Source organism: Sarcophilus harrisii, chromosome 1 (genome assembly GCF_902635505.1).
Source record: "Sarcophilus harrisii chromosome 1, mSarHar1.11, whole genome shotgun sequence".
NCBI classification, from domain to species: domain Eukaryota; kingdom Metazoa; phylum Chordata; class Mammalia; order Dasyuromorphia; family Dasyuridae; genus Sarcophilus; species Sarcophilus harrisii.
In genome coordinates this window covers 402,694,065-402,720,227 of record NC_045426.1, presented here as the reverse complement: position 1 = coordinate 402,720,227, position 26,163 = coordinate 402,694,065, and the positions used below count along the sequence as shown (strand labels likewise).

At 33.6% G+C, this 26,163-nt stretch overlaps 1 protein-coding gene across 1 annotated transcript in view; it reads left to right on the top strand.

Moving 5' to 3' along the window:
* Positions 1–26,163, top strand: part of DNAH5 (dynein axonemal heavy chain 5) — a gene marked incomplete at its 5' end in the record, with an annotated part of 276,873 nt that overhangs the window by 94,763 nt on the left and 155,947 nt on the right. Inside the window, 7 exons of the mRNA XM_031946282.1 lie at positions 8,752–8,915; positions 14,223–14,379; positions 14,707–14,919; positions 16,320–16,544; positions 18,391–18,563; positions 24,760–24,938; positions 25,340–25,527. Of these exons, the coding sequence (XP_031802142.1) occupies positions 8,752–8,915; positions 14,223–14,379; positions 14,707–14,919; positions 16,320–16,544; positions 18,391–18,563; positions 24,760–24,938; positions 25,340–25,527 (1,299 nt within the window). The remainder of the gene's footprint in view (positions 1–8,751; positions 8,916–14,222; positions 14,380–14,706; positions 14,920–16,319; positions 16,545–18,390; positions 18,564–24,759; positions 24,939–25,339; positions 25,528–26,163) is intronic.

Genomic DNA, 26,163 nt, shown 5'->3' with positions numbered 1-26,163 from the left:
ATACCTTGATTTTTTTTATTTGAAAATAGCATGTTCCTATTCTTTGATCATTTATCTATTGGAGGGTTCTTATAAATTTAATCAGTATCCTTAATGTATTGGATTTGAGTCCTTTATCACAAAAATTTTCTGTAAAATTTTGTTCCCAGATACTTATTTATAATGATCTATACCTGATTTTTGCAAATTATTTCCAATTTTAAAAATAGTTTTTATTGAATAGTAAACCTATATGGAGTGTGCTTTCTAGAGCCCCCATGCTAAAATATACCATCCGGACTAGCTCTCTGGAGGATCTAGGGACCAGCTCGTGTCCTTGGTCTTAGTGGAGGAGTGAAGAAGACAGGAAACTCATGAGGATGGTCAAAGATGGAGTCTGTTTATTTCAAGTCCTCTCAGCCCCTAAATACCTTAATATGATTACATCACTACAGCATACTGTGCAAGTGCTAACTATAAGCACCTTCCTATAGAAATATAAATTCCTCTTACTGTAAGTATCCCTTGCTTCAAGTAGAACACAGGTGGTCATGCCCCCTCTTGACTTCTCTGGAAGGGTGAGAGCATCAAAGGGAGGTGAGGAGCCAGACCAAACATTGCCAGCAGGTTCCCTCTGGGCTGAAGAGTCTTATACCTTACCTAGAGTTCCCCCACTATCTGCGGCTCTCTACATGTCCTGCTTTCTTTTGTTTTAGTTTAAAAAGGTATATAGAAATCCATCAACATGGGAGGCATTACACAAGCATATAGTAATATAGCACAGGCTAGTAGTGATGTAACAAACAATATGTATCAACATGAGGAATTATACATGTCCATAAGTCCTAGAAGGAGAGTATATAAATAACAATCACATATCTCCTTCAGCAGCTAAGAGATAGTCCAAAACCAATCTACTGTCCATTACTTATGTGTCGGGGAATTCAATGATTCCTGCAGATTCTGAAGTCTTGCACCAGTCTCATTAATAATTTTTAATGTTCATGAATCAACTGCCAGGCTCTTCCAGTGGCACATGTTGTTAGTGATGGAACCACACGATGTTTCCTAGGTTTTTTCCTTTGTTTCAAAGGTCTTCTCCATCTCTCTCTGATGGACAAGGCGAATATGGTTTGTTGGCACCCATCTGATTCCTTCTTCATCTGTAGAGATACAAGCAAACTCTCTCCCCCAAGCAGTTAACCTATCTGGTCCCTTCCATTCACCACTTTCTGGATCTCTCCACATCACCTGGTGATTATCTAAAGATAGTAGAGCTGCTCACACTGGACACTGCCCTTCTGGTGGGTTATAAAACCTGTCTGCTGGAGTCAGTGCATCTCCATCAAAAATAAAGAAAAAATAATAGTATAAAGAGCTAAATTTAGGAGTTTCTCTAGGGTTACCTGTGGCTCCTCCTTTCTTTTTTTTTTGGAGGAGTGTCTTGATGTCTCTGTTTCTCTTTTCTATTATTGCCTGTCCTTGAGGATTAAAGAGTATGTCAGTGGTGTGTAAAATCTGATACTGTGCACAAAAGTGTGCAAAATGTTTAGATATATATGCAGGTCCATTATCTGTTTTTATTGCTTGTGGCACACTCATAATTGCAAATGCTTGTATAAGGAACTCAGTGACACTCGGGCTGTCTATTTTGCTGCCGGTATTGCAAAAGTAAATCCTGAAAAGGTGTCTATCACAATGTGGATAATTGACAGACAACCAAAAGATTTATAATGGGTCACATCTATTTGCCAAATTTCACTGGGGCTCAAACCATGAGGGTTCTTCCCTGGAGGGAGTGTAGAAGCATGGAAAGGAAGGCAAGCTGTACAGGCTTTTACTATGCTCCTAGCTTCCTCTCTTGTTATCCCAAACTGCATACATAAAATTCAAGCAGCCTGATAATATTTAGAATGAGATTCTTGGGCTGCTGGAAATAAAGGAATATTGGCTAACATGGTTAGAAGGCTATTTGCCTTTTAGTTTCCATAAAAAAATAGGACCTGGAAGTCCACTGTGAAAGTAGACACGCAAGATATAAATCTTAGCTGGATGCTTTCTCACTTGCTCTTGAAGTTCCTTAAAGAGTATATATATATATATATATATATATATATATATTAGAGGATATAAATTTTATTTGGGCTGTGGCAATTCATTCTGTTGAGTGGACTGAAAAGGAGTTCTGACTACTCTATAATTAAGTCATGAGAATATACAGCGCAAATGTTATGTTTGGATGCATCTATAAAGATAGTTGGTCCTTTAAGAGAAACATTAGAAACCTTTTCTTCAACAATCCATGACCAATTATGTAATAGTCTGGTTATCTTTAATGGAGATCCATGTGTAAAATTTGGAGCTGTGGCCAATAAAATTTGCCACTCTGGGATGGTTTCACAGCATACATTAATTGTGCATTGGTATCAAAGGTGTATATCTTGTCAGGTCTTGTCCCAGATAATTGTACTGCTTGCTTAATGGCCTTTAATAAAATTATAGCCACAAGCACTGGATAAGGAGTAAGGCTTTGTCTGGTTGTTCCAGGAGGTTCAGCCACTCTATCACATTATCTCCTTGATGAAAGACTGCCGAGTGCCTCTTTTGTAGCAAAAACTGATATTTCCAAGTGTTTTTGAGTGACTCTTTCAACCCACATTGGATAAAGCCAGTTCAACCTCTCTTAAAGCTTATTGAGCTTCTTTTGTAAGCTGGCAGGGTGAGTCTAAAGTAGTGTCTTCCCTTAAATTGTCATATAATGGTTGTAATTGATAGGTAGTTAGGCCTAACACTGTATCCATCCATTAGATATCCCCTATCAATTCTGAAAGTTGTAATGTCCAAGCTAGCTTTCTGGAAGTTCCCTGGACAGGCCTTGGTCTCAGCAGGATAGTCACTACAAGGATGGTTAGGAATAGAGTCTAAAGTCTTTATTGTCTTCTTCACAGTCTGTTCACTCTGACTCATTCTCTCCCCAATTCTCTGAGCCCTTAAATACCCTATTATAATTACATCATTACAGCATACTGAGTATATGCCAACTAGAGTGATTATATCATTGCATCATACTAGATATATGTGAACTAGAGAACCATTATCTCATCAATTCCACTGAGTTGACTACTTGTTGTAAGTCTTCTTGTTTCAAGTATATTTCTTCAGAGTTCTGGTCCTCTCCAGAAAGTCATTTAAAGTGTTCAACTTCTCTGTTCTTAAAGAAAGTTTTTGTACTGTAAGCACCTATTTCATATCCTAAATATTGAAAAGGAGCATGCCTTTGAATTTTTTCTGGAGCTATATGCAATTTGGGTTCCTTAGTGTTTCAATGGTCTTTTGTAGACACACTTCTAACATTTGCTTCTCCAGTGCACATCCCAATATATCATCCATGTAATGTAGTCACATAACTTTTGGAAATGCTTTTTTTTACAGGAGTAAGAGTAGCAGCCACATACATTTGAGACATAGTATGGCTATTTTTCCTTCCCTGTGGCAAAATTGTCCATTCAAATTTTTTATAAGGCTCAGCTAAGTTAGCACTGGGCACTGAAAAGACAAATCTTTTCGTATCCTCCTTATCCAGAGGGATAGAATAGAGACAATCCTTAATGGCTATAACCCAAAGAGGCCATTCTCTAGACAATTGAGTAGGAGATGGAAACCCCCAGGCTGAAGAGTTTCCATAGCTTCCATCTGTTCATTTACTTTTTTCAAATCAGTCAACATCCTCCATTGTTGGAATACACGGGAGCCATTGGATTACATGGGAGTCACCTTATAGTGGCTGCTGGAGATCCAACCCAGAACTGCAGAATGAATTTCCTCTTGTGAGAGGATGATACAAGGAGACTGGGAGGCAGTTGCTGTTCTGACCTCTCTGACTGAGAGGCATTGTCTGCACTCTCTCCTCTTCCCTCTGCTTCCAATTTATCTCATTCCCAGTTCTCAACACCTGTGTCAGCAATGGCTGCCTTGCAACTCCTTCAGATGTTATGATCCACAGCTATGGAGGCTCTTAGAGAATTGACTTGCTCCTTAACAATTCTCTGTTTTTTGCTGTTACTTTCCCTCCCATAGCATGGTCTGCACACTGAGGAATGCAAGCAGCATTATCACTTCTGGATGGTTGTAGCAGGTGTTGATCTTGTAAGATATCATGGAGGCAGACTTTCAAACAGAGAAAAGGACTGTACTCAGAACAGGCATTTAAGTCACTCATCAGTCTCCTGGCTCGGCCCTTTGATGCATTGGTCCATTTAATTACCTCAACTAAAAAAGTCTTACTGGGGATCTTCTTCCTTTCCTGGAAGGATCCTTCTCATGAACAGCCCGGGTTCTTCTTGTAATTCTTATGCTTCTTACACCCCATGTTCAGGTGCCATAATTTAATGACCAGGCTAGCTTTCTGGAGGGCCTTGGGACCAGTCTTGGTCTCATGAGAATAATCAGGAATAAAGTCCAAAGTCTTTATTGTTGCCTTTAGTCTCCCAGTCTAAACCAGTCTCCCCCATAGTACAGGAAGCAGGAGAGCCACCAAAGGCCTTTGACAGGTCAATTCTCTGTCCCTTAACACTCCATTTTACAGGTTTCTTTTTTTATAGCAAATACAGGGAAATTCCAAGGACTTAGAGAATGTTGTAAGTGTCCTTGGTCAAGTTGCTCCTGTATTATATCTAATAAGGCCTTGATTTTTTCACTGGTTAAGGGCCACTGTTCCACCCACACTGGTGTATCAGTTTTCCATTGAATGGGAACAGGTGAGAGTGCTGGCAGGCCTTCCACAGCAGTCTTACCTAAAAAGTTGAAGTACTCAATTATAATCCTAACTGTTGTAAGATGTCTCTTCCCCACAGATTGATGGGAATTTTTCTTTTACTATAAAAGGAATAAAAACTCTTGTCTTATGTTCATATTTCCATCTCAGAGGGGTAGCACTCATTTCAGCTACTATTGATTCTCCTATACCAGACATATGAGTGTCTGTCGTAATCTTTGGCCAACGACTGGGCCAACTGGCACCAATCTGATGATCTGCACCTGTGTCTATCCAGCCTTCCAGTGATATGCCATTTACATAAATAGTGAGCATAGGATGGTCAGCTGTAACAGCTTCAGTCCAGAATATTCTTGGATTCTGTTGTTGGGAGTCAAAATAATGGGTAAATGTTGCCAAATTGTATTTTAGGAGTGTGTATCAGGAGGCCTGATACTACTACTTCTCCTGGGTGATAGATCACACATTGTCTACCCATGTTAGTGACTGGGATGTTAGTTACACATTCCCCAGTTTCCCAAATCAGTGTATGGATACATACTGTTTTGTAAGTACTCTCAAGAGGTGAAATGGTCAAGCCTACTGTGTGTGAAGGTAAGGAGTCTATAGGCCAGATAGGGACAGATTTCAGCTCTCCAGGGGATATCTCAGTAGTTCCAGGAGCATACAGCTCTATTCTCCCTAATTCCAATTTCTATCCCCCACTGGCTTGCTTAAAGACTGTCTGAGTGTAATAGCAGTTGCCATCATGCCCCAAGTGTTTTTTGCCTGGGGCCCTGGAGCTTATCTCCACCTCTCATAATTGAGCACATAGGAGGTGGGCAAAACTGCTTCATGTGTGGTGCTGATGATGTCATTACCCCTCCCACTCCTCCTCCTCCCTCCCAGGAGATGGAGAATACCCCAAGGGACCAGGCTTGGGTGTAGGCAGAAATGAATAGGACCTTTGAAAGTAAAAGACAAGTTCATTAGCAAGGTAATTAAGGTACTTAACTCCTTTTCTACTCAACTAGGCCATGATACTTAAGATACTTAATTCTTTTCCTGCCCAACTGGCCATGCCCTGCAAATCTCTTAGAGCAGTAACAAGCTATATAAATCAGTAAAATACTAAAAAACACTTATGTTTTTATGTTCTATATGCTGTATTTCTGAAGCTACTGCCACCAACCTTTTCCTTATTTTTCTCCTGATTCTTCCTTGTTTGGTGGCCCAAGTTAACATGTTTCCTAATTTTAGGAAATTTTAAAACTTGTGGGATTCTTTAAAGCTAATTTTAACCAGTTGTATTCAGTTAGTTATTCTCCCACTAACTTCCACATTTCTGGCTCCAAGCTTTCTTCTACAACATCTGAGAATTCATTGATCTGCTTCTGAGTTACTAGTACAAGCTTTGCCTCTCTACTAACTTAACTAAACATGTTTCATACTTCCCTTGGGAAGGAGGCCCATTTATTATTATCTGCCCCATTTCTGCTGAAAAAATGAGAGCAACTAATTTAACCCTTACTTGAATATTCCCACTTGCCTAATTTTATACTCACCTCCTGAGGTCTCAGGACTCCTCCGCAGAACTGGCTGATCATGTCAGTCAAGCTGCTGTCTGTAGGGTCTTAAGGTCTCACATCCAGGACCCTACATTTAGGCTCCAAAATGTAGAGTGCTTTCTAGAGCCCCCAAATTGGGGTGCCAAAATATACCATCCGGACTAGCTCTCTGGAGGATCTTGGGACTAGCCCAAGTCCATGATCTTAGTGGAGGACTGATGAAGTAAGGACCCATGAGGATGGTTAAAAATGGAATCCATCCATTTCAAGTCCTTTCAGTACGATTACATCACTACAACACACTGAGCATGTGCTAACTATAGTAGCATTACATCACTGCAACATAGGTGCTAATTATAAGCACCCTGCTTTTGATATGTAAATTCCTTGCTTCAAGTAGAATACAAGTGGTCACATCCTCTTTGACTTCTCAGGAAGGGAGGTGGGGACCAAAGGGAGGTAGGGAGCCAAACCAGACATTGTTAGCAGGTTCCCTCTGGGCTGAAGGGTCTTATATCTTAGCCAGAGCTCCCCCACTATCTTCAGCCCTCTACGTGGTCCTATACACCACTAATTGGGGTCTTCAGGTTTATCAAATAGCATAATGCTGTATTACTTTTCTTTTGTGTATTGTTTATCTAATATTTACACTATAAACTCCTTCAATTTTTAAACTGTAATAACCTTTTTGGATGACTATTGTTTTGTAACATAATTTTAAGATCTTTTATTTTGGGACCTACTTCTTCTCTACATTTCCCCTCCACCCCAATATTTCTGTTGAGATTCTTGATCCTTTGTTTTTCCAGAAACATTTCATTGTTATATTTTTTTTTCTTACTCTATAAAATAATTCTTTGATAGAGCTGACATGTCTATAACTAGATAATTTGAGTTGTATTGTCATTCTTATTGACTTTAAAATGAGGGATTAATTTTTTTCTAATTATGTAGAACTACATTTATTTCTGAAAAAAGTTTTGGTAATAGTGGAACTAATTGGCTTTTAAATATTTGATAGAATTCACTTGTTAATTTATATGAGCCTGACATTTTTTCCTCCTCCATTGGGAGTTCATTGATGACTTTGTTCAATATCTTTTTCTGATACTGCCTTATTTAAATAATTGATTTCTTCTCTTCTTCAGGATATTTTATTTTTTAAAAAGAATTCTTGAATTTATTCTATTACATTTCGTTACTTAATTTGTGAGAGTAATCTTTATTTCCTCTTTCATAGATTTGAATTTTCCTCTTTCATTTTTGACAGAAACACTTTCCTTCTCAGTCTCTCTTTCTAAATCATATTTACACATGCTGTCTATTTTATTAAGAAAAAAGTTCCAATTATCATCAATTTAATGAATTCCTGCACTGTTTAGTTAATCCTGTCCTTTATTTTCACAATTTCTACTTTCCCCCTCCTTCAGTTAAAAAAAATTATGCTTGATTTGCTGGTTTGTTCTTCCTTTTTTTTGGATAAAACTATTTACTCTAAGGATTGCCTTAGGTTTATTCATACATTTGCCATGTCATTTCATTTGTCATCTTTTGCTTTTGTGAAATTGTTTATTATTTTCCTTATTTATTCTTTGACACACCAATTCTTTAAGATCAAGTAAGTCTCCTAATTAATTTGTAATTAAATTTTCAAAGACCCTTTGGTGAATTTTTTTTTAAAAAAATATTATGATCAGTAAAAATGCATTTCTAAATTTTTGTCGATGTTTTTATGTACCAACCATGTTGTCAATTTTTATAAAGATATGCATGGTCAAGAAGGTTTGCAAAGTGCTTTTATACACACACACACACACATTCCAATCTGAATCTCTCAATAATATGGATAATATTAATAATAATAACATGAATAATAATAATATAAAATACATACTATTATTATATCAATTTTAAAGAAGATTAAACTTAAGCTAACTAAAGTTTATGTGATTTATTCATGGTTACACAGATAGTAAGTCACCATTGAAATCCATCTTCCTGACTCCAAATATAATATTTTATCCATTATAACACTTAGTTACTACATGTATAATAAATTCAAGGCTTGAATTCACACTTTCTGTCTTTCTGTTTAGTGTTCTAACTTTTATATGATACTAACAAGGGAGTATGACAATGAGATAAATGTAGAAGATTATATAGCAGGGTGAGAACAGAGATAGAAATTACCTCAGAGTAATAAAGAAGAGATCATTGCCGTACTACCAGGGAAGGAGTGATGTGGTTTTTATCAAATACACTGAGGAGCCTGGAATTATATATTTACAGCTGGAAGGGACCATTTCCACCCTCCTATTTAACAAAGAGATCCATGAAGATGGGTGTACTATTTAAACAAAGAATGATTAGAAACACTAACTCTGACAAGATATAGGAGATCCTATAGGACTCACTTTTCACTGTGTAAATTTCCTATTTTTCATGCCATAGGAAGCCAAGTGTTTTTCCAATATTGATAAATCCTGGGTGAAGATCATGACACGGGCACGTGATATGCCAAATGTGGTACAGTGTTGTGTTGGAGATGAAACCATGGGGCAGCTATTGCCACATTTATTGGATCAACTGGAAATATGTCAGAAATCACTTACTGGGTAAGACTTATAGCACAATTAATTTTGACAGGACTTGGATGATCTAAGTACTGGAAAGTTCTGACTTTAAAGAATAGATAATTTCGGTATATATTGATTCAATTGTAAGTCTGACTTTAAATTATAGAATTAAGATAGTATAACAGAATCTAGGTAATACTAACATAATAAGTGATTGGAGCTAGGAAGACTTGGGTTCAAGTCCTCACTTTTGATGTCTATAGCTATGTGACCATAAACAAGCTATTTCATTTTCTAGGGCCATCAACAAGTCTTGAAGTCTGTACATTACAGATAAATTTATTATATGCATCAGTTTACTGAATTTTCAAATGCTTTCAAAAATCAGAATTCCTGATGAAATTCAGGTTCAAGCCAAAAAGAAAAACCAAAGAATCAAAAATAAACAAGCAAACAAATAAAACCCTACTAAACTAAAACAAACAAAAACACCATATAATGAATAGCACTTTAGTGCAGACTGTGTTGTTTAATAAGTGTCAAATAGATATTTCTTGAAAAATTTGTTGATGCATTTGGCCAATTAAAGAAAGCTGCCTTTTATCAAACCTTTTAGAGGTTTAAGAGTTTGTGAGCAGGTCACTTCCTTGAAGGGGAAATGAAACAGTTTGAAACCCTAATCTCTCTTCAGATGACTATAAATTCTAATCCTCTTGATATTTCTTTTATAGAATCATAAAAATGTAGGTCTTAGAGGCACAAAGGAACTTAAGCAGTTATTTGAATTCAATTCACGTGTGTTGCAGATACTTCTTTGAAAAACATCAGAAGGAACAAAATATTTTAAGATATGCAGCTAAACATAGTGTCTGAGTAATACTGAATGTTATCTGGCTATGCTTTAAGGATTACATGTAAATTAGTGCTTAATGTAAGTATAAATATGCTAGTTTAATTGGAAGAGCAGTTAAATTGCTCTTGGCCATTTACCATAATTAGTCAAAATAAAATTATGCAGAAAATTAAATAATTTTTGTTTGAAAATATTGTACAATGGTTGTGTTCTGACACCTAGGGTGGTATAGTGTTAAGAGAGCTAAACTCAGAGTCAGGAAGACTTGGGTTCAAACCTTGCACATGCTGGCTATGTGACCTAGTCCTGTTACTTAACTTCTTAGTGACCCAGGCAATTCTCAAGGACTAGAACTTGCAGAAAAGTTGAGATCTACATTAAGGGGAGAATGTTCCTCATTGAACTTTTTCAATGATGATGAAGTCAGGAGTCTAAGGCTAGTAAAGCCTTTAAAGAAGTATCAAAAGTTATAATCTAAATATATTTTTAAATAATCATTTTTAGCCTTTTAAGTAATTCATAATTATTTCACAATAATTAACAATTGAGAAATTTTATGTTTGATAATTTATTAATGATTTATATTCTTGAATGCAAACAGGGTCATAGATCATTCCCAATTCATGTACATGTATTTTTGAGTTGTGTTTTTATATTAGTAGATATGCTTGATGTTATGAGATTTTATCTCAAAGCAAATAATTATGCCTCTGCAGTGACGATAGTGACTGAAAGATCTAGGAAGCTGTCCAACTTTCCTATGCTGAGATCCTATATCTCACATCATGCTCTCAACATATGGCAACAAGATTTCTCACAGAGAGTAGGGACTTAATAAGTATTAGGTGATAGACTGTAGAGTCATAGAATCAGGGATAACAGGCAATTAAAAAAGGCACCTTATTCAGCTTCAAACTGAAAAATAAATTTTAGTTTTAAAAAAAATTCATGGGGCAGCTAGGTGGTGCAGTGGATAGAGCACCAGCCCTGGGTTAGGGGGACCCGAGTCCAAATCTGACCTCAAGACACTTAACACTTCTTAGCTTTTTGACCCTGAGCAAGTCACAACCCCAAATGCCTTAGCCTAAAAAAAAAAAATCAAGGCAAGTATTTAACAATCTTCTAATGAAGAATTCCAATGAAAGGGAAATCACTATCTCTTAAGGCACTGTGGGCCATTTAAAAATCTGAATTCTAGGAAATTTTCTCAGTGTTGAGCCAAAATCTGCCTTTTTGTAACTTTCCACAATCTCAGAGCTGGAAGGTAGTTCTGATGATGTCCCAGTTGAAGTTTTTAAAAAAATACTACAGTGAGTCCTTCCACATTGTAACTTTCCTGATCATGGTTTCAGTGTATCATGAGGAATTTTTGTGAAGTTTTACAGAAACCACAGACAATATGCAAAGGCCAGGAGTTGACACACACACACAAAAAACCTCAAAAACCTATAAAATATGTTTATTATATATAAAATCACCATTTTATCCTTTAATACTGTAAAGAATCCATAACAATTCAGAAACAATCCAAAAAATTTTGCTCAGATTTTCCAAATTTCACTAGTGGCACATTCTTAACTCTTACAATATGGAAGAGATAATCTTTACTGATTCTCCTCCTACCTGTCTGATCACTCTTTACTTGCCCCCTTTCCCAGATCTTCATCCAGGTCATGCCCATGTACTTGCCTGGAATCATCTCTTCTTCTCCCTCTCCACTATCTCACTTGATGAGTTCCATTATTATTTCACTCTTTATTTCTTTTCTGCATTCTAGTTTCATATAACAGGCTGCTTTTTAGACATCCAAACTAAATATTCCATGGGCCACTCAAACTCAACAACTTCAAAATGGAATTTATTTTTTCAAAAACCTATGGAATGTTTATAAAATTCATCATACTATAGGACACAAATACCTATGAAATAAAATTTTGAAAAGCAGGCATTTGAAACATTACATATAAAATAGAACTTGCTAATTGGTTTTACCTAAGTCCCTCTCCTGCCCCTACTTCCATCTAACCTTGAAAATCTGCAAAAGTGATTTTCCTAAAACATAGTACTGAGCATTATATCCTCCTTCTCCATAAAAACAAGCAGCATCTAATTACTTCTAGGGTCAAATAGAAAATGCTCAATTTGATATTTAGAGCTCTTTGCAACTTGGCCCCTTCCAATCTTTCCAATCTTGTTCAAATGAAATCAAATAAGGTAACATTTGTAAAGCATTATGCAGTGTTGGCCTTTGATAAATGCTTGTTTCTTCCCTTACACTCTTTCTTATATTCTATCCCCTTCTATGTACTTTATGATCTAGCTACTTGACTATTTGCTGTTTTTAGCACACAGCCCTCAATCTTCTTACCCCATGCCTTTGTACTGACTGTTCTTCATGTCTGAAATGTTTTCCTTCCTCATCTTTGCCTCTTAGAGTCCCCTCACTTCCTTTAAGATTCAGCTCAAATTTGCCCTGGAGAAAGACTTTCTTGGTCCCTCCAACTATTAGTACTTTATTTCTATTTACAATAAAATATTTTTTATATATGTAGTTATTTACATATTATCTCTCCCAGTGAAATATGAATTCTGAGAGAGAAGGGTCCACATTTTTGCCTTTCTTTGTATTAAAGCATTTAATATAGCATGTGGTACATAGCAAGTGCCGAATTATTGACTAATTTTATTAAACTGCTTTTTGAAGGTATTTCTCTCTTTAGATGTCATAATAATGACATTTTAAATATATTTAACCTGTCACTATTAAACTTTTGGAAGGATTAATGTATAGACATTGCTTCTACTTCTTTAGAACCTACTTATTTCTCAACTGCTTGTTATCTATCTCTGATGGTACAATGGCTAAAATATTGGATCTAGTCAAGAAAATCTGAGTTCAAATACTGCTTCAAACACTCATTAGCAGTATTTGAGCAAGTCATTAAACCTCTCTTTGCCTCGTTTCCTCATCTGTAAAAATGAGGATAATAACCATTCTTACCCCATGTTATTGGAATGATCAAATAAATTAATATTTGTAAAGCACTTCATGTAGTGCTAAGCACATAGTAAGTGAAATATCAATCCTTATTTCCTTCCTTTTCCCTTCCCTATTTTATTAAAATAAATCACTTCAAAATAACTAATGATTTCCTTATCAAGAAGTTGAATGGATTATTTCTTACCCTCTACCCCTCTTTGGAATTTTACAAGAGGATATCATATATTTATTTTTCCATAGTGTTTTTTCTTTTGCTTCCATAACAATGCACTGTACACTTTTATTCCTATTATTATAATTATTCCTTTTTATTTTTGGATTCTTTGCTGTTATTCCTAATATTTCCTATTATCCACATTTAATGTGCCAATTCCCAAAGATTCTGCTTTTGATCCTCATTTCTTTTAACATTCTTTTTCTTGGAAATCTCCTTTGCTCATAATTTATGTCCAATCCTTAGATAACTTGTCAATATGGATCTTCACACTTTTTTCTTTATCTCAATCTTTTTCTGGAATTCCAAAACTCTTTCCAATTGCTTATTGTTATTATTACCACCATCACTTGTATAGTCCTCCAGCACTTGAAATTTAACATTGAGCTCTAAAAGAGCTCATCATTTTTTCAAATTTGACCCAATCCCTTCTCTATTTTTGCTAATAGTATTACTTCTTTCTCAAAAGTCTTCTTTGATTCCTGTCTCTATTTAAAAGAACACATTCAATCAGTTGTTAATTCAGTAATTGAATTCAATAAATATGTATGTATTAAATATCATCTATTTGTTCAAGTCTCTGCTAAGCCTTGGAGATAACAAAAAAATGAATGAAAAATTCAGAATCTCTACCTGTAAGAGGTTTACATTTTACTACAGAGAAAATAAAATGTATTCAACATAATATAAAGTAAAACATTACAGGGAGAAAAAGAGATACTGGTGGATTGTGCTGGGAAAATCTGAAAATTGGAAGAATGCTTTAAGTTACAGACATAAAGAAAAACTTCACAGAGGAGGCAGAGCCTTGAAAAAAAGAGAAAGTTCCATTGATTCAATTGTAATAATAGGTCTAACATCTAACTATTCTGTCTGCCATCATTCTTGTGCTGACAATAAAAGAGTGGCTGGATGTCTACAAAATAAAAAAAAAAATTAATAGAAATGGTTTGTACAAGAACTAGAAGCAAGATTTTTTATGGTTAAGTCAAAATGTAGACCTTCTTCCTGTGTATTTTGTAGAACATATATGATTATTAAATGACTCCCTCCTATATTATAATTTGTAATCAGAATATGGATAGTTTGAATTTCTGGAAATGGCAACAAAAGCAACTCTAAGAAGTTACATGCAAGGAGATTTTTTTAAAAAATCATAAAATTTAAAAACAATCTCACACACATTATATAAACCTGAAGAAAAAAAAAAACAGGTTCCCAGCAAACCCAATTTAAAATGCATTTAAATGAATTTATATATTTTTCTCTACCAATCAGATATTTGGAGAAAAAACGACTTTCTTTTCCTCGGTTCTTTTTTGTCTCTGACCCTGCCCTTTTGGAGATTCTTGGCCAAGCCTCAGACTCTCACACCATACAGGCTCACTTGCTGAATGTATTTGACAACATAAAATCTGTCAAATTTCATGAAAAGGTATGCTCAATTTTGGTTCTTGGTAACATCTTTTTGTTTATTATTATGCACAATATGAGAGTTATTTTTAACCACACAGAATCAGACTATTTCAGAATACATTATTGAGAATCCATCTAGTCTGTCCAATGAAATTTCATAATTTTAAAGTATTTTCTCTTCTGATAATCAGTTCTGAAGCTTACAGTTATTTAATTTCTTATGCTGAAAGCTTAACTTGATGAAAGATAGAAATGAGATTAGGAGAAGAAAAGAATGAATGAAAAAATTGGTTCATTTATCTTCATTTTTACATGAATGTAATTTTTTCCTCATGTTTTAACATAGATCTATGATCGTATTGTGTCAATTTCTTCACGTGAGGGTGAGATGATTGAATTGGATAAACCTGTGATGGCAGAAGGCAATGTAGAAGTTTGGCTTAATTCTCTCTTGGAAGAATCTCAGTCCTCATTACATCTTGTGATTCGCCAAGCATCTACAAATATTCAGGAACCAGGTTTCCAACTGATTGAATTTCTTTCTTCTTTCCCTGCACAGGTCAATATTAGACTGAGATAATATTTTGTGTAGTTGTGTGTTCTTTCCTGATCTCTAAGTGTGTATTGAGTGCTAAAATGAAGCTCAAACAACTAGATTTTCATAATACAAAAAGGATAGAAATGTATCTACAAGTTGTATAATGATATTTCACTAAACTTTTAAAAACACACAGTTAAAAGTTATTTTTGCAATTTTTGTGCTATGTACAATTGAATTATAAATAAAACATAAATAGTATATGTATTGCCCTTAAAACATTTTTTATAATGCTCTTTGTCTTTTCTAATACTTCAGTCTCAGAAACCCTCATAAAAATTGTAAAATATATTTACAGGTAGAATGAAAAACTAACCAAAATACTCCAAATTGTTCATTTTCCTGAAGAAATGTGATGTGCTTATTGCTTCCAAATGGAAACTTTACCTGTTGTGAGGATATAAAAATGAGACTGATCCTTTCCCTCAGAGAATTTACCATAATCTGAGGGAGATAAGTCTTAGACATATGAAAAGATAACAAAAGACTTAAAAAGAAAACAAAACAAAAAGTAAAAATCAACAGAATAATATAATAATACAAGAGACCTTTAAAAAGAATGCAGTCCTAAAACACACACACATATGAAACAATTACTAGAGGAGGTTTTGGGAGAGTGAAGGGAAAGACAATCACGTTAGACTGAGAGCAGATCTCAAATTTGAAAGAAACCTGAAATCATGCAATACAACTGCTATTAGAAGAATAATTTTCTCTCCAATGCCCATGATGACATTACTTAGTCTTTGCTTGAAGACTTTGTATGAAAAGGAACCCATCATTTCTCAGAAAAAAAGGCTTTTAGAGAGACATAACCTATGCTAAGTGAAATAAGTAGAACTAAGAGAACATTGTACACAGCATCAAAAAGATTATGCAATGATCAATTCTAATGGACTTGGTTCTCTTCAACAATGAGATGTTTCAGGACAATTCTAATAGGCTTGTGATGGAAAGAGAGAAGACAATTATGGGGATTTAATATGGATCAAAATAGTATTTTCACCTTTGTTGTTGCTTGCTTGTTTTTTCTTTCTCATTTTTTTCTTTTTGATCTTTCTTGTGTAGCATGATAAATGTAAAAATATGCTTAGAAGAATTGCACATGTTTATTGGATTACTTGCTGCCTAGGGGAGAGGGAAGGTGAGGAGGGAGAGAGAAAAATTTGGAACACAAGGTTTTGCAAGGGTGAATGTTGAAAATATTTGCATGTATTTTGACAAATAAAAAGCTATTATTAAAAAAGAAGAGAAGAAAAACTTTGAATTCACATTTTGATAAATAATAACTAATTTTTATAGATAATCAGGTTAAATATTTCCAAAAAAATAAGCTTACATTGACTTTTTGTTTCCATCAGGTTGGATTGCTAGGAATTCAGTTGATATGGACAAGAGATTCAGAGGAGGCTCTCACAAATGCCAAATATGATAAAAAAATCATGCAGAAAACGAATCAATCTTTTCTAGAACTACTGAATACACTGATAGGCATGACCACAAAGGATTTAAGTTCAATGGAACGTGTGAAATATGAGACTTTGATTACCATTCATGTTCACCAAAGGGATATCTTTGATGAGCTGGTAAATGCTTTTAGTAGCCTCCACTGTTTACCCACTTAATTTATTTGGATTTAATTAAACTAAAATAAAAATTGAAATTCAGTTTAACAAATTTTTTCATGATGACAAACAACTGATTTTACTATTTCCCCCCTTCTAGGATAGTATATTTATACATGTTAATTGTGAAAAGACTATATGCAGAATTTCTATTTTAAAAATATATTGAAAAATTTACCATTTAGCTCTTATATAGTTAGGATTCAGTGTTTTTCTTTCTGTGTTTGTTACTTGTCTGTCTTGTCTCCTCTCTTTTTGGGGAGGAGAAATTTCAGATATGTGATTTCATTAGCATAGGGAATTCCCATCTGGTCATTTAAAAATCTTTATTAATTAAAGACATCTTGATAATTATTATTACTACTAAGGACAATTTCATTGTTAGTGCAAAAGTTTACTAAGATATTTGAATTTTTTATCAAATAAACTTTTCAAATATATATATATATATATATATAAAATTTTGCTAGGTTTGCTCTCAATGTGTTATGCTCTAGATCAAAGCTTCTTAAGCTGTGGGTCAATATTTCCTTGTGTAACTGGATATGGAAATCATAAAATTATGATTTGTTATCAGTAAATCTTTATATAACTATTTTATATAATAATATACCCTGGGTCATATAGAAACTTTTCAGGCAAAAAGGGACTGCAAGTAGAAAAAGTTTTAAGCCCTACTCCAGATAGTATATTAACTTTTCATCTTTAAAAGTACATAATGTAGAAAAGTTTTAGGAAAGGAAAAATAGGCAAAAAGAGAGGAAGAAAATCTGCTTTTATGAAATCATTAGGTATAGAACGTGATAGCTCATATTTGGTATAATTAATGAAATACTAATTTTTTTCTGGGGTTTATTTTTGTCATAAATGTTGTGGAATCATGCATATAAAAGTTGAAAGGACCATAGAGATTATATGGTTTAAACTACATTGTTTTATATATGAGTAAAATGAGTTTCTAAAAGGTCAAGTGGTTTGGTTAAATATCACTCTTGTGACAAGACACAGAGCTAGCAAATGAGCCTAGGTCCTCCAGCTTCAGATTTAAAACTACTACTTTTAAAATTTTCTGCTATTTTAATATTCATGTAGTTGCATATAGTAAATAATTAAGAAATGTTAACCTAGAAATAATGATAATAATTTACACAATAATCTAAAATAATATCTTTTAATACTTAAGTATACATTTATCCTTAAATAGATTTGGAAGTTGAGACTTTGGAAATAAGAGTTTTTGTTGGTTTATTATATGCAGAAACTTTGTTAAAAAATCAAACAGGAATGACACTAACCAACAGCATAATAATAACTTTTAGAGGGTGGAATATGTTTATAGGTATTTTAGGTTTTCTTCTTTTTAATGTAAAAGTTGTAGTTCTTAAAAAAATCACAATTCTTATCATTTTTATCTTAAATTGTGTTTGCTTATGTTGTATTAGTATGCTATATCATAAAATGCTTTTTGTCTTTTTCATAGACTATATTTTATACATATATCTATGGGAAATGATTTGGTTTCTTAAACTAATTTTAAAAGTTTATATCTTGTTTATTGCAGTTATTTAGTTTCATTGAATGTATACATAATCTTATTTAAGGAAAGTACTCCCCTCACACTATCCCTGTGGTTTACAAAAGGTTTCTTTGTGGAACTGTGAAATGAAAAGTATTTTACCCTCTCAGAAATTTCAGGAATTCCAGTGAATCCCCTTAACTGCCCTGTGAAGCCCAGTCAGTTGTTAATTTATATATTTGAAATAAATGGTTCTTTCATTTGTAATCATGTACCTATTTTAAATTTCAGTGTCATATGCATATCAAGAACCCTACTGATTTCGAGTGGCTGAAACAGTGCAGATTTTATTTTAATGAAGATTCTGACAAGATGATGATTCACATTACAGATGTCGCTTTTATATACCAGAATGAATTTTTAGGCTGCACTGACAGGCTTGTCATAACTCCTCTCACAGATAGGTGATGGAAGGATTCTATGATTTTTTTCTCCTTTTTTCTTTTCAAAAATGCTTAGGGGGTTTTATTATGTCTTCACATTTTATTGATTCCTTTGTATCTGAAGTCTTTGAAACCCAGACATTGTTAGCATTATATGTGAGTTTTCCCATATATTTTATGCTGGATAGAGATAAAAACCTAACCAGATTTACCCAGGAGCTGTCCATACAAAGCAATTTCACTTTGTCTCAATTGAGGCAAAGTTAAAATGACCTTTGTAGAAATTGAAAGGCCATGAAGATGAATGGATTTTGTTTTTATGGAAATTAAAAAAATGTTACCAATCATGGTTGGATTCTCATATTTAGTGCCATCCTATTGAAACAATCAAAATGGCATTTAGGCAAGAAAGCAATGGAAGACAAAATAAAACTAAGATGCAGTAGAAAGCATACAGATGTGATAATCAAGAGACTTGGATTCTAATCTCAGTTCTATCACTGGGGAAAGTCATTTAGCCTCTTTGGGCCTCAATTTCATCATCTGTAAAATGAGGTGTGCTCTTAAGATTTTCAACGACACATTCCAGTGCTAAAATTATGCAAATCTATGACTCTTCCTTAAAATTGTGGTATCAACCACATTATGATTCTTTTAAAAAATAATACTTTGTTATTGATCACCAAATAAAATGAGTTTTTCATATACATAGAACATAAACATTGCCTATAATGAATCTTTTTTATGTATCTCTTGGTTTTCCTTTTAAGAATGTGATAAATTCATGTTTACTGAATTTATCACATTCTTAAAAAGAACAGAGAGATCTGTAGCATCAGAGCAATAGACACAACATTATTCCAAATAATAAAAATTATTATTTATTAGAAAATAAATATTTTAAGAATGTTTCTAATAATAAAACAATAGCTTTTCCCCCCTTTTTAGGAGAAGTTTTAAAAACATTTTACCTAAGATGTTATGACTAGGTAGCAATCATTTTAACCACTTTTATTGAACAATGTTTTCAGTTAGGATAAATGAGACTAACCCTTACAATATTATTATTATTTACATATTTCCCTATGCTGAGTTTGGGAGGGATGTATAGCAGACAGAAGTGAAAAGATGAGAGGATGGAAAAATAAGAGAAAATGAATTAACAATTCAAATTTTGGAAGAATGAATTCAAAAGCATAGCTTTTGTCCAAGTCCTTATATAAGGCATAGAAAATTTAGGAGGTGAAATCTTTTTCCTAAAACAAAGCTGGGACCAATGAAGACAAAGGAGAAAAACACAAAAGAAGAAAAATGGTAGAGTAAGTCATGATTTTCCTTATTCCCCTTCTTTTTGTTTGAAGTTCAGACATTTAACCTTTCTTCTTTTATCAGAGAGAGGATAATTCCATCTCTCATTCTCCATGAAACACATTTAGTTTGTTCCTTCAGGCTTTTCTCTACTCCTTGTCCTCTGAAATACAAGTAAGGTTAATAGTAAGAGTTCTCTTCAGTAGCTATAACATTAAAAAATAAAGTTAGACGTATATGCATTGTTGGGGAGAGTCTAAACTTTACTTAGCCTGTAAATCTTGAATAATGGCATCCAAACATGATTACAGTGCCTTTTGGATTACTTATAATTTGATTTTTCTGCTCATGTAATAATATCACGTTAAACCACTAGGAAATTTTGTGTTAAAGAGATGTATATTCTGATACAGTGAGCAGTATTGAATCATTTTAGGTATAAAAAATTTCCCAAATCTCATATATCCCTTACTTTAGAAAAGAAATAACACTAGTAGGAATGAAGAGTTTCATAAAAATACTCTATTTAATAATTAATATATACAAAACTAAAAAAAAAACTACACTTCTATCATTGCTTCTCTAGGTCTACATATCCCCAATTTATTTATAATCTTTTCTTCTGCTTCCTTTTTATTCCTTTCTTCTCCCTCTGTTGTTGGAACTCTGATTTTTCAGTTTTTCAGTGCTGATTAAACTATGGGAGTTGAGTTTTCTTTTAAATTGATTTTGCTCCATTAATTCAGTGCCATTGCTTTACCCCCAAAGCATGAAACATCACAAAACTCTGTTGTTGGATAAAGATTATATAATTAATATACCATTACAGTGGTGCAATGGAGTTAATCTGCATTGGCTCAGTTGATTGTTAACAAATTTTAGCATGAAATTTAGCAAAATTAAAAATTAGAACTGGACTTATTATTTTGTTGATTATCCAGACTTGAAAAACTAATGGAGAAAATGCTAATAATAATGCATATTATCTTAAAATTGTGCCATACCACTTGGCTTTTTTCAACAATGAGGTATTTCAGGCCAATTCCAATAGATTTGTGATGGACAGAACCATATGCATTCAGAGAAAGGATGATTATAGGGATTGAATATGGATCACAACATAGTATTTTCACCATTGTTGTTATTGTTTGCTTACTTGCTTTTCTTTTTGTTTCTTTCTCATTGCCCCCCCCTTTTTTTTTTTTTTTTTTTTTTTTTTTTTTTTTGCTGAGGCAATTGGGGTTGTGACTTGCCCAGGGTCACACAGCTAGGAAAATTGAGTGTCTGAGGCCACATTTGAACTCAGGTCCTCCTGACTTTGGGACTGGTGCTCTATTCATTGTGCCACCTAACTGCCCCATTTTTCCCCTTCTTGATTTGATTTTCTTGTGCAGCATGATAAATGTAGAAATATGTTTAGAAGAATTGCACATGTTTCACCTATATTGGATAACTTGCTGTCTAAGGAAGGAGTGAGGTGAGGAGAGAGGGAGAAAAATTTGCAGCACAAGGTTTTGCAAGGGTGAATGTTGAAAACTACCTTTCCATGTATCTTGAAAAATCAAAAACTATTACTATTAAAAAAGGAAAGAAAAAGAAACCAGAAAATGCCACAAAAATTATGCCATATCTACATTTTGCCCCAGAGAGCAATATGTTAAACATTTACCATCACACTCTTGGATTTGAGTTTATTGTAGAGATAGTTTTGTTAAAAGCAGAAAGAATCTGTGCTGTAAATGGGTAACAATGAGAAAAAAATTCCTTCCTTATTTCTTATGGAATATTTGTTATATATATATATATATATATATATTTATGCTTATGTCTTTGGATTTTCCTCAAAGAATCTGTGTTACCAGGCACAATTAGCTTATTTCTTTTGACCTGAGTCGCCTCATCTTTAAAATGAAAGATTTGGGTAAGATTAGCTCTGAGTAAACTTCCATTGTCACTTTACACAATTCTGTGACAATGCCATTTTTATCATTAGCACAATTAGTTACAACATAGTGCTGATTAAACTATGGGAGTTGAGTTTTCCTTTAAATTTATTTTGTTCCATGAACACAATCTAGGTCCCTAATTCTTTTCTGAGTGTTGATCACAAAGAAAATTTTACTAAGAGAGTGTCACTGAATCAACACAAATTAGAATCACTGAGCCTTTGTTAAAAGGGCCCTAGAGATCTGGAAAAGTCACACCTAAGCATATAATTTAAATGGCATAGGTAGAACTACAGTTTCAATTTCTGACCACAAGTTGAGTATTACTTTTTTTTTCTACTAAGGTGCCCCTATCATGGATATTGAGGAAAAACTAAAAATTCAAGTCTCAATGGTAGATATATAGCATAATCATTATATCTTATAGCATATTAAAATACAATATTAGCTAAGTAGTTCAGTCATTTCAATAATATTTGATTCTTTATGATTCCATTTGTGATTTTCTTGGCAAGGAAACTAAAATGTTTTTCTATTTCCTTCTCCATCTCATTTTATAAATGAAGGACTCTGGCAAATAGGATTAAATGACTTGCCCAGGATCACATAGCTAGTAAATGTCTGAGGCTATATTTGAATTCATAATGATGAATTATCCTGATTTTAAGCTCAGTGCTCTATCTACTAGGCAACCTAGTTGCGCATATTAGCTAAAAAGTGATTTTAATGAAATATAATCATTGTGAATTTATTAACAAAACAAATGGTTCTTACTTTAAAAATCTTGATTGCATTATTCTTAAAATAAATGTCTATAATTAAGTTTTTAGCAAATATGATACACTATACAGGTCTGAGCTTCTTGGAGATAACTAGTACGTCTTAATTTAATGAATGCATGCATATATGATAGGATCTGGCAGGGAGGATGGTATAGGGTTTAAAGAGTAAGCCTTGAAGCCAATAAGACTAAGGTTCAAATTTCATCCTTGACTCATATTAGCTAAATGGCCTAGGGCATGTCACTCAATCTTTCTGTCTGCCAGGCAACTCTTTAAAGATGTAAACTATATATAAAGTACCAATTTGTACTCATAGAGGTTTGTACACCAGAAGGTTCCCACACTAATGAACTCACCAGTTCAAGATTGCTCTGTAAAATTGTGCAGAAAAGCATAGGAGGAACAAAGTACTTTGGATTTGCATATCCATATATCCTTTTTCTACTGCCACTTTTGTTAATACTTTAAATTAATATCATTTAAATGAAATTAATGTGTGAAGGACACCATCTTTTCTGTCCTCTTCTTCCTTTCAGGTTACTTCATGATCAGAAAAATAAGAGGATATTATAAAAGTAATGAGCATTCTTCTGTTCCATATTATGGGGAATTGATGTGAGGGAAAAGGAAAAGATATGACAAGGTAGAAGTAGGTGATAGGAAAAAAAAAACAAACCCCAGTGAAATTAGGAAAAAAGGACATAGAGAAATATACCAGAAATGGATGGGAGAGATAGAATACTGAGAAGAATGAAGAAAATAATACAGATAATGTACACACATAGAGATATACATGCAAAGACCCTGTGCCACTGTCTCTCAATGATGATTGATACCTCGTAGTTAAGACAGGCTTATTTAAGTAGCTGTGTCTTGATGGAGAGAGGCAAGTGACTCTGTGCCACATGCCTAAGCACTTTCCATTTAAACATTATGATTGTATATTGAGATGACATTTAAGTTGGTTACCTTTTTTTCCTCGTAAACCAGGAACATTCCTGTTAAAGTAATGTTTGAAAAAATATATTAGTTCATTAGCCAATGTTTGTTAGTTTCTAAATAATAATTGATTTTGGAAGCTCTACTATAAATGGAATTCAACAGAGGCTCCATTATTATCTGTACTGCAGGGATCAGAGAGATTTATCCCAGAGGTAAGATGAAATTAAACAAAGGGCTAGTTTAGACATGCTCACTAGTGGTCCCCATTCTTTATTTAATAGATGTATTTTCCTCTTTATATTCTATTAAAATTTAAGATTGTATGAAGACTTTTGGGACATACTGTGCCTATATTTTATGTGTGAATATATATGTATAAAAAGAATATATTCTATTTTCATATGTATGTACAATATATTCCATATAACTACTCCACATATATACATGTTAATATTCACAATATCCATAAACACTAAATTATAAATATAAAATGCAGCTTTAAAGCTTGATGGTATTTGTGGTCCATTTGCATAGATCACAACCCCTTTGCTATTTAGTACACATGAAATTGTGGTTTATAATGTCAAAGAAATACATCATACTGTGGTCATTCTGGTGGTTCTACAAATTTAGCTAAAATGGAAGGGATCTATACTGAAAATCTTTTATTATATTTTTAATTGAAATAATTCTTCTCTGTTTTTGTGGAATACTAGCAATACATAGTCCTGTTCTATAAATTGGTTCCTTTCATATTATATTGTCTGGGCAATTTTGTACCACATCTAACTTTTAATCAATGCAGTTTTCCAACTTGAAAAGTCACAAGACCAGCATAGATAAATGTGTGTGTGTGTGTGTGTGTGTGTGTGTGTGTGTGTAAGAGACAGAGCGGGAGGGAGAGAGAGAGAGGGATTTAGACAAATGAGTAGGGGGAGACAAATTCAATGAGTCACAATTTGTATTTACCAGGAAGTAATGTTTGTTTTGTGATGATTTATTCATTTATCCAAACTGAGTACAATCAAATAAAAGACCATAAAGATCATCTACCATATCTTTTTTATCTGGTAGAGAAGACATTGAGAAGGGTTAAATAGCTTGTCTAAGATCACACATCTCAAATCCAAATCTTTTTATTCCCAAATCAGAACTTTCTTCATATTGTATGATTTCTTATCTTTTTCCCTATTCTGTCAATATCAGTCATATTTCCTTCCTCTCTTCATACCTCTATAGATGTTATATCACGTTGGCTCAGGCTTTGGGAATGAGCATGGGAGGAGCACCTGCTGGTCCTGCAGGGACTGGCAAAACAGAAACTACAAAAGATATGGGAAGGTGCCTTGGTAAATATGTGGTGGTTTTCAACTGTTCAGACCAGATGGATTTCCGAGGCCTGGGAAGAATTTTTAAAGGTGAGGGCCAATAGTCAAAGTACAATAATGCAAATTGCTACTTTTTCTTAATAGTTTGATTTTTTTTTTCATGATCGAAAATCAATCAAAACTCAGAGAGAATCTTGAATAATACTAGAGTAGGTCATTTGTACAAAAATTATCTACATCATCAGACTATTGTAGAATTGTTTTTATCTAAGTTGTTAGATCTGAGCTAGATACTATGTGAACCATGTTCCAGAGCTAGTTGTTCTGTTCACTTTACTCAACTTCTATTTCCCCATACACTCCTATTTTATTTCTGAGTGAACTGATCTCTAATTTACTTTGACAGCAGCCTTCTTCCTTTATAACACTCTTATCCTCAACTCTCTGATACTATATATTAATCAAATTTTCTCTTTAAATTTCTTTCTAAGGGCTGGCACAGTCAGGGTCCTGGGGCTGCTTTGATGAATTTAACCGTATTGATCTACCAGTATTATCTGTTGCTGCACAGCAAATCTCCATTATTCTGACATGTAAAAAAGAACGTAAAAAGAGTTTTATTTTTACTGATGGAGACACTGTACAGATGAATCCAGAGTTTGGACTCTTTCTAACTATGGTAAGAAAATATAAAATTAACTGCTGAATTTCCTACATTATAATCACAGATTCAATGTTTTATCTTAAGAATATAATTTTAGTTGCTTCTCATTAGTAAAAATTGGGATTATGTACTTTAGGATACATTTTATATACATTAATTTATTTGCTTCTAGCAAGATACTAATAATTTATCAGTTTAAATTGTTTTTATATATACATATGCATATGTACACATATATACATAATATAGATATGTATATGTATGTATGCTTTATATATTTGCATGTGTATATATGTGTATATATATGTATAAAAACATGTGTATGTTGATACTTAGCCTTAAAAATAAGAAGATCTAAGTTAAAGGCAGTCTGCTACATCCTGGCTTTATGACCTTAGGCAGGTCGATTAAATGCTTAATTCCAAGCAGTTCTCTCAGACTAAGTTGCTGATGGGTTCATCTATACTGGTAAAGAAGATGCCTTATTGGCAGGTCCATTCTTTGATGACAACACAGGTCTGGCTAGTTAAGAAATGCATAGACATTAGTCTTGCTTGATGGTTCATAGGGTGGTAAATCTGGTTAATGACCTTAGTCAAGAGTTGGAAGGGATCTTACAGATAATTTTAATCAGTTATCTTACAGATGAAA